Source organism: Anastrepha obliqua, chromosome 4, assembly GCF_027943255.1.
Source record: "Anastrepha obliqua isolate idAnaObli1 chromosome 4, idAnaObli1_1.0, whole genome shotgun sequence".
Taxonomy (NCBI): domain Eukaryota; kingdom Metazoa; phylum Arthropoda; class Insecta; order Diptera; family Tephritidae; genus Anastrepha; species Anastrepha obliqua.
Window position 1 is genome coordinate 101,630,739 of NC_072895.1, and position 14,784 is coordinate 101,645,522.

At 39.3% G+C, this 14,784-nt stretch overlaps 1 protein-coding gene across 2 annotated transcripts in view; it reads right to left on the bottom strand.

The window, feature by feature from the left end:
* LOC129244480 (sodium-dependent transporter bedraggled) overlaps nt 1-14,784 on the bottom strand; it is a 34,881-nt gene that overhangs the window by 6,901 nt on the left and 13,196 nt on the right. The window contains exons 1-3 of one of the 2 annotated variants that reach the window (XM_054882124.1): nt 9,453-9,543; nt 1,484-2,422; nt 67-1,400 (exon numbers count right to left, since the gene is read on the bottom strand). In XM_054882124.1, coding sequence (XP_054738099.1) covers nt 67-1,400; nt 1,484-2,360 — 2,211 coding nt within the window. In that variant the 5' untranslated portion in view covers nt 2,361-2,422; nt 9,453-9,543. Of the gene's footprint in view, nt 1-66; nt 1,401-1,483; nt 2,423-9,452; nt 9,544-14,784 lie in introns of those variants that run through there. The other variant, XM_054882123.1, reaches the window with a different exon arrangement.

A 14,784-nucleotide genomic window follows, 5' to 3' on the forward strand; every position in this document is an offset into this window, starting at 1 on the left:
TAGAATTAGTTAGCTTTGTTCGTTCAAGACTTAATCATCGGCTGATGATTAGACGCCTTCACTCACCCGATTACTCACTCGGAAACGTATATTCCCTCCCTCCGGAGACTTAAGAAGATGTAATCTTTGTAGAACTACAACATTAAAATAATCTGCGATACTCTCCGTTAAGTTAGTAGTGGCATTTGTACCCCGCCTATAAAAATGAGTCATATCCTGCCACAGATAACCTGTTTGCCCTTTATTGGGTATCGTGTCTCGCAGATAGATTAGCACCCAAGCTATTGCTACTGTCGAATAAATCGCAATGAAGCATTGCACCAAAGTCAAGGCAATGCCAATGCCTCGACAAATCGGGCTGATCTTCCACATTGATACCGGACCCGCCTTAATTCTGGAACCTAAGCACACGTGCAGCAAGAAAAGCGGTATACCAAAAAGTATGGAGAGCAAAAAGAATTGCAACACAAAATTTCCGCCATATTCTATAGTCAACACTGCGAAGCGTGACATATTGAAAAGACCAACCGTGCAACAGACGAGTGCCATTGAACGACTGCCCGAATGTGGCCACTCGTTTTCGCTATCCTGTGAGCTTGCATTTGTAGCATTAATGTGATCCGAGTTTCTGTGATCATAGTGACCATTTGTGACGAGCGTCATAGCGGCGGTGTGGCCATTGGTCGAAGCCGAGGTCGAGGCAGAGTCAGTGCTGGAAACGATTGTGATGGGACTGGAATTACGTGAGGTATGAGCGGAACTCAAATCAGATAAATTCGAATGACGTTCCTCAGTCACGTGTGCAGCATTACGCGTTTGACGCGTCGCTGCAGTAATTGCAGGCGCGCTCTGCGGACGTTGATTGTGATTAATCATGCCGAAGCCCTCCAGTATATCAGGCCTCATAGATAGCACAGCAGGTTGACCAGCAGCGCGCCTCCCAAACTGACGTGGTCTATTCACCAAAGTACTGCTATTATTATCGTTTTGTGACAATAAATTATTAAAAATATCCTCCTGCGTTAGCATTTCACTGCGACTATTTGTGCTAGTGGTGCTGAGACGATTTTGAGAGTAGCAACGTCTGAGCTCGGGGCGTAACGGCTCTGCTATTGCTGTTGCTGTTGCCGTTGTTGACTCGTCACTTTGTGGGTTAATACTGTGATGTTCCATAGAATCAGTGCATGTCTCTTCAGAGCGAAGCGCATTCTCTAAGCGTTGATTATCAGCTGTGGATGGTTGGGGCGCGGCAGTAGTTGTCTCCGTCCAAGGAGGCGGATCAGGTGTTTCCAAACATGGATTATCAATATTTTCTTCTGTAATGAATAGTTCAGCAAATGCTTCTTCGCTTGGTAGGCGCGCGATTTCGAACGGCGTACGTTCCAAGTGCTCCATAAGATCTGAAATGAAAGTTGTTTTTCAATTTAGTATAGATTTATAGGTTGTGTATGATTTCAGAAATTTGTAAGTCGGACTTACTTACCCTCATACTTCTTCTCTTTCGGATGTGTAATTGTGCGTCTCATTGGTTGGCCGCGTTCAATTCTTTCCGTGTTAGCGTTCGCCTCCACGGAATCCTCCCGCTCTGTGATGAGTTGTGTACTCTTCTTACGACTCATTGGCAGCGACCGATTGCGTTGTCGTGTAGGTAAATGTTTGGGACTTGGCGAACGTTCTAACTCTAACGAACTTTTATCTTCTTCATCATTATTACTAAAACTATAATCATCCATCTCTTCTAAGTAATTATCTAAATCCAATAAACAGTCTTCAACTTTAGTTTCTAGTGAATTAGTTGTTGTTAACTGTGCAGCACTGTGTATGTCCAATATTGTGTCCAGCTCATTGAGCACTCGTGTCGCATCGTCATTAGAATATTCGCTCGTATCCGAGGAATTCATGGACTCTCGGTCATCGCAGCTATCCCACGATAAATTAGCCGAAGATTTTTCTTTCGGAAAAATATCTTCTCGCTTAATATCGGCCAACTGCTCCATCTCCATTGAGATGGCACCCGAACTCTTACTTATTTCAGGATAAATATCTAAACCACTACTTCGAAAGCCATTTTGTGTGCTGCTTAAACTATTCTCATCTAAATCTACTGCTACATTATCATAGTTAAGCGTATTCAACCGAGACAGACTTTTAGCTGAGGACTCTCTTAGTTTGATTCGCTCATTTCTCAAATTAGTCAAGCGTTCTTCATCAGCCTCTGTGCAGTTCTTCGCGGACGCGAAACGACGTGGAAGACTAGAAAAAGGCCTGTATCTATAGGAAAAGCGTGATTTTTCGCCATCTGTCAGGCGGTCACGTTCTTCTGCTGATCTGCTGTTGCCAGCATTAGTTGCTTTGGACATAACTTTCTCTTATTGTAGTTGTAATGCTTACTTGCCGCCGCCGCCGCTGCGTACTATTAAAACTGCAAAAAAATAAGAAGGAAAGAAAAACATGTCAGTGCAGTTGCTAATGCCAGTGTAAATTTATCTTTCTTATGTATGTATATATGTATATATGTATGTATGTATGAGTAACATGTAAATACTTTAGTATGTAAATATTGCAGTTAAGTAGTTTGTACGAATACTGTGCTATACGCGAGCAATAATGACTGCAACCCATCTCATATTTCATATTTGAAGTACGTAAGTCTTTCCGCGGTGGCCGACTGACGCGCCGTCTTATCGGCTGTTGGCACTCTGCGCATACCGTGCGAGTATCTGGTTCAGGTGTTGAGTGTTCGTTGTTGGTAATAATATTTGTGGAGTTGTGAAATTTCAGTAGAATATGAAAATTTGATATCCGTTCTGGCTTCCAAATCGAAAAACCTCATATAGCGACAATGACCCACTTAATAGCAGTGATTTTTTGTTTTCGTCGATTTCCGTATAACACTGGCGCCGAGCTGGGATGTGAGCAGATGTCATTCAAGTCGTTTAATGAATATTTAAAAATAATCGTCCAATGACTAATAAAATTGTGTAATATTTTCCCAAAATACATTTTTTATTGCAAACTTAGGGAAGTCTCAAACCAAAGATTTTATAAGATCTTGGTCTAAATTATAAATATAGATATTATACATATATATATTACAAAGTAGATATATAATTGGCGCATACACCATTTTTTGGGTGTTTGGTCGAGCTCCTACTCTTATTTGTAATGTACGTCTTGATGTTATTCCACAAATGGAGGCACCTACAGTTTAAAGCCGACTCCGAACGGCAAATGAGTTTTATTGAGGAGCTTTTTCATAGGAGAAATACACTCGGAGGTTTAATATTGCCTGCCGAGAGGCGACCGCAAGTAAAAACAACTTTTTCTACCATTTAATGTTTCATGCCTAGAGATCCAAACTTGAACACTTCCGAATGGTAGTCACCCACCATCATATTCGAGTACGGTGGTCGCGAATATTTACTAGTTCCTATTAAATTACATAGTGATTACCGGAATCTGAATTATTTTATATATATATAATTGGCGCGTACACTCTTTTTGGGTGTTTGGCCTAGCTCCTCCTCCTATTTGTGGTGTGCGTCTTGATATTGTTTCACAAATGGAGGGACCTACAGTTTCAAGCCGACTCCGATCGGCAGATATTTTTGAAGCGAAAACTTCTTTAGAATCGTTGGGAGTGATTTCAGACTCGATGAAACGAAAAAAGCGACACTCTTGGCTACGAAGCGTTATATTAATATATATGTTGATATAAACGTAGCGACGAACTAAATAACTTTTAGACCAGCGCCGACAGCATGGCGCGATAGCCGAGCGGCTAGCATTGTGAGCTTCCGATCCAAAATCCTTGGTTCGAATCACAAGAAAAAAATTTTTTTTATACAGTTATTTTATTTTATTTTATGATATGTTTATGAGGAGCTTTTTTATGGCAGAAATACACTCGGTGTTTTGCCATTGCCTGCTGAGGGGTGAGCGCTATTAGAAAAATAGTTTTCCTTAATTTTGGTGTTTTCACCGAGATTCGAACTGACGTTCTCTCTGTGAATTCTGAATAGTAGTCACGCACCAACCCATTCGGCTACGGCGTTTGTTTAATTTTACTGATGCAAAAATGAGGGAAAATATTTGAATAAAGTTTGCTTACTGTTTACACATTTTCCAAAGGTGACGGAGAACCAAAAAAAAAGTCGATTTTCAAACAAATACGAGTGCATATGTGTAATTGTGTTAGAGTTTCGGTCACGCCCCAGCAAAACCTGCGTGCATATGTGTTTGTAACATTCAAAAAAATGTAATTGTGTTAGAGTTTCGGTCACGCAGGTTTTGCTGGGGACACTCATAATAGCAACCGCGTGTGTATTTTTATATTCGTAAATATTTTCATTTTTAAATATTTACCGCAATTATGCCGAAAAATAATGCAGAAAAGTGTTGTGAATATCGACAGAAAAAAAATCAATAAATAGCATCCCGGAATTCATTCACGAAAATTTAATAAAGTATACACCAGAAGTATCGCGGATACTTAGAAAAGATTACAATAAAGTTCCAATGATTTTAAGTGGCGATTTTAACGTAAATTTTGCATTGGACACAGCGGTTCCTTTAATTGACGTTCTCAATACAACATTCAATTTAAAAATGTGTAACAATCGCACTGAATCGACAACACGATCAAAAACAACAATTGACGCGGTATTCCAAAGATATGTTGACAACATCGAAACCAAAGCATTTGAATCATATTTTAGCTATCATAAGCCACTCGTATCATTTGTTGAAATTGAAAACATTGAGGATGAATAATAATAAAATGAAGAAAATAAAATATGAACTTTATAGCAATATTATAAGGAACCTATAATTATCCCGCTCCTAATGCTGCTTTCGTCTCATTCTCTCTCAGTTTGTTTTACGGAAGGTTTCACTTCTATCGCGTCTAACCGTTAGACTGGGATTTTTTTTTTATGAGGAGCTTTTTCATGGCAGAAATACACTCGGAGATTTTGCCTTTGCCTGCCAAGGGGCGACCGCTATTAGAAAAAACTTTTTCTTAATTTTTGATCTTACACCGAGATTCGAATCGACGTTCTATCTCTGAATTCCGAATGGTAGTCACGCACCAACCCATTCGGCCACGGCGGCCGGAATCTGAATTCCTTAGGATATATTAAAGAAATAGGAGGTAAGCTTGCGCCAGATGCTTAAAATTCCATATAAGACCCGGAGAAGAGCGATCGTCTATGGGATATTTACTAAAAATCGCATCACATCATAAAGGTTTTATCGTTACTCTATGTAACGTTCGAATCTTTCAAGTTAGCACAAAACCACGACCATTTCCAATTCCTACTCTTTCACCTACTGAGAAATGTGGCGTTCTGAATCACTGGAATACCAAGAGAAAGGTTATGTTTGGTAGATGTAATAGTTTGCATTCCATTCAACCGTTTACTAAGGTTATAAACGTCCAAAGTTGTTGTTGTTCTAATAGCATAATATAAATATTCCCCATAAATGTTTGAGAAATACTATAGGAGTGACAGTCGTTGGCCAGATATGAATCCGGGTCGTTGCGTAAACGTAGAATCTACTATTGTGGGAACGGTTAGCGTCCAATCATCAAGCCAGATGAATTTAAGCTAGAACTTCATACTAGGAATGACATTTTGCGATTTATTCTGCAATAAGAACACCAGCTGAATGAAGCGCGGAAAATCACAAGTTAAATGTGGAGTTCTAGCCTTTCATCGCTTGATAAGATCTTCATCAAAGCGCACAACATAATAATTAAAACAAACCTGAAATGCATGTACCTTTCGAAACAACGATTTTTCTTATTGGGTGAAAGAGTATCTAACCTCGCAAAAACATTCGGCCTATAAAGCAGGCTGCTACTTTAGATACAGAGGGAGAAAAGTTCGTACTAAGACGAGAGAGCGGCTAGGCGTTATCAGAGCAAGGAGCGGTAGGTAAAATCTCTAGTTACACTCTGCAGAAATATGATACATTTCAAATATCACACGAAACGACGAAATTATTGAGGACGATGTGCTCCTGCCGCGGCATGAAGATCGGGCGCTTTGAGGCCATTTCAAAGCAAAAGTGTAAGGTTACTGACGTACACAAACTCTATGATGAGAGGGCTCCCAAGTGTAGAGAAATACAGTGAAAGACGCCTTAAAAGAAAAAAATCAACAGATCTTGCATAATACCTATATTATATGTAGTCCAATTGTAAGGTTATACTGTAAATATTTTTCGTATACGCTTTATTTATTAATGTTATTTATGCTTTCTTTATTCTGTTAAATGACCTTTTGGGCAATGGCCCTTCAATATCACTTTTTCTTCTCATTTGTTTTCTTATTAACTAAATTACTTATTGTCTCACGACAGGTGTAATAATTTTATGGATGCAAATACAAAAAAAAAACAATCTTCAATTTGGACGAGCCAAATTTTCATAGGAAAATTTCGTTGAAACAACTCGAATATAGTGGGACCTAGGTATGTATGTATTTTTATGCCATTTACGATTTTCTCCTATGTCCCTTAACGAATTTTGCACGATATATGCATGTAGATATAGGAGAGGAGCACAGCAGTATGTATTAATTACACCACTAGATGGCGCTGGTATCGAGATATGGAGGGACATACAGTTTCAAGCCGTCTCCGAACGGCATATATCTTTATGAGCTGGCAGAAACACCCACGGAGATTTGTCATTACCTACCGAGGGACGACTGCTCTTTTTCTTTGACGGTATTGCGCATTTCTTCCATATGGCCATTTCCATACTATCAAACGTGACCTGCATAAACATTCAAAGTGAAAAAACTGTCATTTCAAACGTTTTTTGAGCTCCTAATTAGTCTTATAATTGATGCTAATGTTGATTTAGGAAAAATTTTCGTTTTGAAGATAATTACAAAAAAAAAACAAGGCATTTGCAAGGAACAAAAAGTGGTTTTCGCGGCCAAGCGCCGATATCAGCGAATCTGAAGCAATACTTCCATGTGACTAATTTTATGTACAATAAAAAAAACTATTATATATACTTTTTTAAATAAAATTTTAATCACAATCGCACGTGAATTTTTTCATGATATTTATGTTGTTTTTGTTACGCAATTTATATATAAAGAAGTTTATTAAAAATGTTTTTAAATCAGTAGAAGTGTTTCAGTGTATTTAGCTTTTTTTTTTTACTTTAACCCGGAGCCGCTCGACGGGCGAGCATCGCGGAGGACGAGAGGTATTGGAGTGCGTAGTAAAGAAAAGAAATTGGTTGAACGTTATAAAAACTAAGGCTTTATTTAACACAAGAAAAAATTTTCATAAAATCAAAAAATAATTATAAACAAATAAATTGAAAAAAAGAAGTTTGGTGGTATTTATGTATACGTTTTATATTCCGGCATTGTGTGGTATTGTTCAAAATGGCGGAGTACTGCCATCATCTTCCGACTTAACAGATTCAAAGTATTATTCGTCAGAACTGCCACTATCTGACGTTTCATCTCTAGATTGCTTAGCCATCGTATGTAGGATAAAATATAAAATATATAAAAAGCCTGCTGGTTCCGCTGGCAGTGACCCTGAGAGACTTAATGGAACAACTGAAATGCGGTCTGACTCTACCGTCGTCTCACATCGTAAGTTTATATTATAAGGAAGTTAAAACTTCATCGCTAATGGTTCCTAATGTCTTTGAGTAAAAACGTGACTCTTTTACTATACCTATGCGTATCTTATCGCTCAGAACCACAGCTTTCGCGAGCCTTACAGCTACGAACTAATTTGGGTGGCTAAATGCCGACACGTCCGCAACGGTAAAACGGCTTCGGCGGCTATATGCCGACACTCGTCCCTAAAGGGTTAATATTTTGTTTGCAGGGGAATTTCTGGCGGAAGTGCCAGGATTGACATTTGGATCCAAATTTTTTATAAACCTTGTTAACCAAGTTTTTGTTATAGAACAAATCATATTTTTAAAGAAATAACTGAAACTTAAAAATAAATAAATAGTCAAAATTTGTCAATATGTGATGCATTTATAATTTTGTCCCTTCCTTTATGCAATAAAATTATAAAAACTGTTCAAATAAAATACTCCGTTTTTTCGAAATATGTGTTCTTAATGACACACCCTATACCTTAATTTATAAAAAATGCTTCAACGCCCATAGCGAAGCCTCCAACCACTCGACGTCTGGAAGTATTACATACGAGCATACATACATACATACATACATACGTACAAACATATGCAAGAGAATATTACACATGCCATCAAATTTATAGTATGTACGTGTGTATGCACATAAATGACGAAGAGAGGTCGAATAATTTAGTGATCGTATGGAATTAGCGGTACATTGCGGAAAATCGTACATGGCTAATAAATGCTACAATTCCTTAACATAAACAATGAATACAATAGAAAACGGCAATACGCTAATAAACAATCGTTTTGGCACAAATATGGTAATAATGAGAACTGTGGCAAATAAGCGAATGCAAAAATACAATACAAAACAAAAACAAAAAAAAAACAAAAAACAACAAAAATTGTTTACATGATCTGCTAAATAAATATGTATGCATGTATGTGTGTGTGTGTGTGTCGCTGAATAAGAAGGTTGAATAGCATGAGGTAGCAGAGGTGCTTGGCTTTGGAAAGACGTTTACATTTAAGTTCAATTTTGAATAGAAAAACAGGTGCATAGACATACATACATATATACATATATGAATGCATATATACATACAAACATATAAGCATACAAACATACATACATACACATAAATAAACATACATAAGCACATACATACATACATATGCATCTCCGACACTCATACAATCACCCATTAACGCACCTCCCGTCGATCGTAATGGAATCACCACTATTGATAGTTTTTGATACTTTTTGCTAGACATTCTACACTTAAACACAACAAACAACACTTTTAATTATTTCTTCCACACTTTTACGATTGCACAAGTACTGCGAAAGGAAACAAATTACATAGCAAAAAAACAAAAAAAAAAAAAACACGGAAATTCGAGTTATTCACTGAAGCGTAGTCTACATCGTCTGGTGTTGTTTTTGGTGCAGGTGCTGGTGGTGGTGGTGGTGGTGGAGGCTTACGTGCTTGGTGAGGGGCGTCTTCAATGTCCAATCAAACATGCGCTATACAATTTTTATGCGCTCAACACTTTTGCTACACACAACATTAAATATAATACATATGTAAATACACATGTAGGCATGTACGTAGATACACTTTACATGTTTAATTACATACTCACATCCATATAAACGTACATATGTACATTGAATGTTGAAGAAGAAGAAAAATGTACGCCTAAAGCATTCACGACACTGAACGAGTTAAAAACAAAAAATTAACTGCTTATAAAATTAAATTAAAATAAAAAATATATAACCATAGCTAAGAAAAAAAAAAATACCCACTGTTTACATTCAAGTTGTAAAACAAAGTTGAATACCGAATTTCTATCAGAACGCTTGAAAAACTAAAACTTGATTTGAGCTGTGCCGCGCTACTGAGCTAAGTTGAGTTGAGTTGAGTCTCTGCTGTGGCCATCACACGTTTGCCTAACTGTCAAGCAACTACCAAATCAGCCACTAGCCACGCTCTGATCTCGCTCGGTTGTACGTCGTGTCGTTGTATTAGAGTGCTGCAGGCATACCAGCAATCAAATAAGACACATATGCATGTACATATACACAAACACAAGCAAATGCATGGTGTCTCTAAGCGAGTTTACTGCTTAACGTAAGCAACGTAAGCTACGTAAGCGGCATAGTATGTATGTGTGTTGAAGCGCGCATTTGGTACGCATGTGTTTGAGTATTACTTTAATTTTGTATGAGTGTGTGTGTATGTGTGTGCGCTCACGAGCATCAGTGATGAAACCAGTCTTCTGTTGGCATTGTTGCAGAACTACAACTACAAAGAACTACAAAGTAAAATAAATTGCAGGTAATATCAGAAATGTTTGCCCTCCACACCGTTGGCAATCGATAGTTATACGAGTATGTATGTACATATACAAGTATTACGGGCAAGGCAAATAACTGAGCTCAAGTTCTCAGCAAGTAGGCGTACTGTATACAGTAATCAATAAAATGATCGCAAGTATTGAATGAATGAATCATTGTTTGTGTGGATTAAAGAGAAAGGAAAGGAATTCAATTGGAGGTGATTGGCAAGCAACTATCACAAAGCTTTATTTGAGGTCTTTGTCTCATTGGTTACGAGCTGAGGAGCTTAGTGGGAACGCTAATGAGGAAATGAAGAAGGGGCTCGGTAAAAGGAGTTATTTGAGTTTGTAAATACATTTATATGAATGTATGTAGATGTAGTGCACACGTACATATCCATATGTATAGTAAGCCGGTTGAGCCGTGGTTAATTTGAGTCTCTGAAGATACTCTTTGGTTTATTTCTTGAGCTCTGAGTGTCTTAAACGTATTTACCAGAACTCTTTTGCAGCCACCGTGGCCTAGTAGATCTCTGATCATCTACTATTCGATTGGTTCTAGATACGAATAGAAATCGTCTTTCAGCGAGTGGATTTTTTACCTGGAAAAGCTTATCAGAAACATCAACTGCATTTAACTCTAAGGCACTCCATCAGTACACATATACATTTTTAGAAAAATTACGCGTATGCAGTTTTATACATAGATGATTGAATTTTGATATAATAAAGCGCAAGTTTCAAGTGGTTCAAAAATTACGTTGATTTTTGACATTTTTTTCTGCTGACGGCTGTTCTCTTCCATATAAAAAAATGTGAAATAGGCGTTAAATGAAGAAAATGCACAAGACCGCGACCAAAAAAAATTCTCAAAAATCAGTGTGATTTTTCATCTACTTGAAACTTGCACTTTATTACACCAAAATTCAATGATCTATAAAACTGTATACCCGGATTTTTTTTATAAATCTCCGTAATAAGTTTGAGATTTGGAAGAAATTTGCCGAATTTTTACAAATTTTATACAAAGTTCGAAACTTTACTTTACATGGTTTTTGTTGTAGTATGGATTGTGTTTTTATAAAAGCATATGTAATTGCAATTAAAAATAAAATAAATAAATAGTCAAAACTTGTTAATATATGGTGTACACTTTCTTTTGACGTTGAATGTATGTGCTAAATATATTTGCTACGGGGAAAAGCCAACTTTTTCCGCTAGTCAAACTGCGATTAAGGCACTGACGACGTCATGATGCAGATCCAAACTGGTCAACTCCTGTAAGAAGATAAAATATCTTGGTTGTGCAGGTAACATTTCTCTGATGTGGGTTCCAGGACATAGGAACTTAGAGGGAAATGAAAATGCAGATGAGCTTGGCAGGAAGGGGTCGACTGAATTGGTCTCAGAGGTCTCCTAACTGGCCATGGGCATCCCTCTGACTGTTATTAAAAGGGAATTGCACAACTTATTGCACAGAAAAGCACAGAACAAATGGAGCTCTATTTCTTCGTGTGATATTTGGAGAGACCCCAGTAGAGTAAACGCAGGACGAAGTTCTGGAAACTCCACGCCATTCAATGTCCAAACCCGTAGCTGTGTTTACCGGTCATTGGACGATAGGTACGTATGCGGAAAAGCTAAGTTTACCATTTAACCCCCATTGCATAAGCTGAAGGGGCCTTTTAGAGAAGGAGACTGTTGAGCACTTTCTCTGTAAATTACCATTCAGGTCACGGGGTGCTCCCTTCTTCAATAGCCTGTGGTAGTACTCCAACCTAAGTTCCATCAATATTCTCCATTACATCAACAGCTCTGGCTAGCTGTAGTTATCTCCCTGTTGGAGGTCTAAAAATGGTATCAAAACGGCGATTTAGTGCTACTTGAGAAGTGCCAGAGTGGTACTTCAACCATTTCTCGTACCTACCTACTTAAGACCTACTTCTCATTGAAAAGATCAGGTGGAGAGGAACTTGACTTCACTAGGAGTGTCCAACCACCATTGGTTAGCGCGGGAAAGTAACGACTGGCGCGGTTAGTTAAATTCTGCTGAAATCGCTCAAACGGTTTTCGCTCTAATCAAGAAGAAGAAGCATATAGCCTGTAGGTTAAGTTAGGTTAAATGACTGCCCTAGCTAAGGGCACACTTGGACAAATATTGAAAATTCGTCCGTTGTGGTGCCATACATGGAAGAGGAGAAAGGAGAAGGGAAGGAAGAAGGAGCCTTAGGTTTAGAGACGATGATGACCATACATTTTACGACGACGCCGACGGTGGCTGATTTGTGTTTGTAGTTAGCCGCAACAAGCTTCTGATGAACTTCACCAAATTTATGATATTTACACCGGCTATATCCGTAGGTCTATATCCGTAAGTCTCACGGCATGAACACCTGACAATATCCGGTAAGAATACCCACCAAATTCGAGAGATGGGGCTTTGTTAGCCTTAGGAGTTCCCTCGAACGTCCCCGATCTAACCGTGGCCAGAAGGATCTCGCGACCTTGCACGTTTGCGCACTAGCCCAGCGCTCGCTGAGTTGACTCGAGGCCCATCTTTCCAGAAGCAGACCACAATTCTCTCATTTCGCGACGAAACCGTCTCCAAAGTTCCCTGTCTAGCTAGCTCATCAGCCCAGCAGTTTCCCTCTATGCCGCTGTGACCGGGAACCCAAATGAGCCTGATGGCGAAGTATTCGGATGCAATCGAGAGAGAAGCCAGACATTTCTCGACCAATATCGAACGCACAAGCAGTGAGCCCAAAGCCCTAATTGTCGATTGGCTATCGGAGTAAATATTTACTTCCTTAAAGGTAATTACCGAAGTAAGCAACCAGTCCACCGCTTCCTTAATTGCGGATACCTCCGCTTGGAAAACACTACAGTGGTTCGGGAGCCTAAATTTAAGTTTGATGGGAGGCCCTTACAGAATACTCCCCCACCAATCCTTCCGTCCAACTTCGAGCCATCCGTGAACATGTTTGCCATGTCTTGCCGCCAAATATTGCACCCTGCCCACTCATCCCTTGAGGGAATGTGAGTAGAAAAAGGTCCGTTCGGACCTAGCGTGGGTGTACAGTGATTTGCGGTCCAATATATAACTATATTCAGATAACCCTGCATCAGTTCCATCAGAGTATCTAGAAACTTGCCTCTGACAATAAGTGCCACGTCATCCGCGTAGGCAATCACCTTACAGCCCCTCCCCTCCAGCTCCTCCAGCAGACCGTTAAGTACGGCACTCCAGAGTAGATATAGCCTGTAAGTAGAGGAACAAAGTTGATATCTGATACCCTAAAACTACAAGGCGATAGTGGAGTCGTTTCAAAAGTGAAGAATTACACCTACATTACCCAGTGCTGTACTCTTTAGATAAGGAATTTAGTGGACTTCCACCCTATTCGTCCACAGTTTATAATAGAAAGATGAGATATAAAAGCTACTGCCGCCAACTTTCGAAATCGTGGGGGCAGGACTCTTACACTAAGTGAAACCGCTTTGTAGAAGAAACATACGCGCATTGTGTGGAGTTAATATTATAAGCGGCTCCACGAGGAAAAAATTTCCTTTGGATACCGCAGCTGGGCCAATAATAAATCCTATAGACGGCAAAACTGAATAAAGGGTAGCTACAAAAAGCAAACCTTCCTGTCGGAGCCAGTGCCGCCTGACGACGACGCAAGTTGTTAAGCCGTTAGCAAAAGGAAATAAAGGCCACACAGGCATTGGATCATAAAAAGCCAATCCCTAGTACCCATGCAGCGAAGATGAAAAACCCCAAATGTCGGGATTTGTTGTTGGATTTCCTTTAAACTGCTTTTGCAACCAAGGTGAACTTTGGCTGAAGACGAAAATAAAGGTTGTTCCAATTTCACAGGTGCGGTCGCATATAGAGGTGCAAATGTAGATCCGACTCTGCATTGTGGAGGGCGCGCTCACACTAGTATTATACCTGGTGATTCGACAAATTCATGGGATTGCACATCAAGAATCTATTGATTAAAAATTGGTTCACATTTGCCGCAAATTTGCTCTGAAAGGGCGAAATCTTTTCTGATGCGAGAAAAAGGCGATAAATTGAAACCCCAAAAGATATTGCATTTGCTATATGAAAGAGGAGCAGATATGTTGTCTGACTAGCAGTGCAACTCACCGATTAGAGATAAGGTTCAAGGTACATCGTCCGCGGACACGACAGCGTCAAAATGCGACCTCAAGACTAGAACGTAGTCGAATCTTCTCATCCTCATACCTGCTTGTGCGCAAAGTCTGGATCACCTAGATGGAAAACTACCAAAACAAACTGTGGTGCCGAGCCGAAGCTATAGACCAACTAATTACCCCAAATCGAAACCGAAAAAAATACGAGTACGTGAAGTATTTTTTTTTAAGTTTCCCTCCAGCCAACGGTTGCGGGTGACCGTGACGTACCACCGAGCAAACATGAGCGTTACTGTAGCAGCTTTTTATACATATATGTATTTGTAAGTATGTGTGTATACAGCATACATATACATGCATATGTGTGTGCTGGTGTGCCTTTTGTTGTTGCCTTATGTGCAGCATAAATCTCATAGAATGCATATGCGGCAAACGGGCTGGTTGGAAGGTAGGCAGGCAGTCAGACAGACAGACGGATAGGCAGACAGTCAAACAGAGTTCAGTGAAACGCGTTTAGATAAAGAAAGGGCATGAAGCATACACATGCACATGAATACAAGCATAAATGCATACTTATGTATGTGTGTATGTATGTTTATAAAAATACAAAAAATACGGGTACGTATTGCTTGAACGGG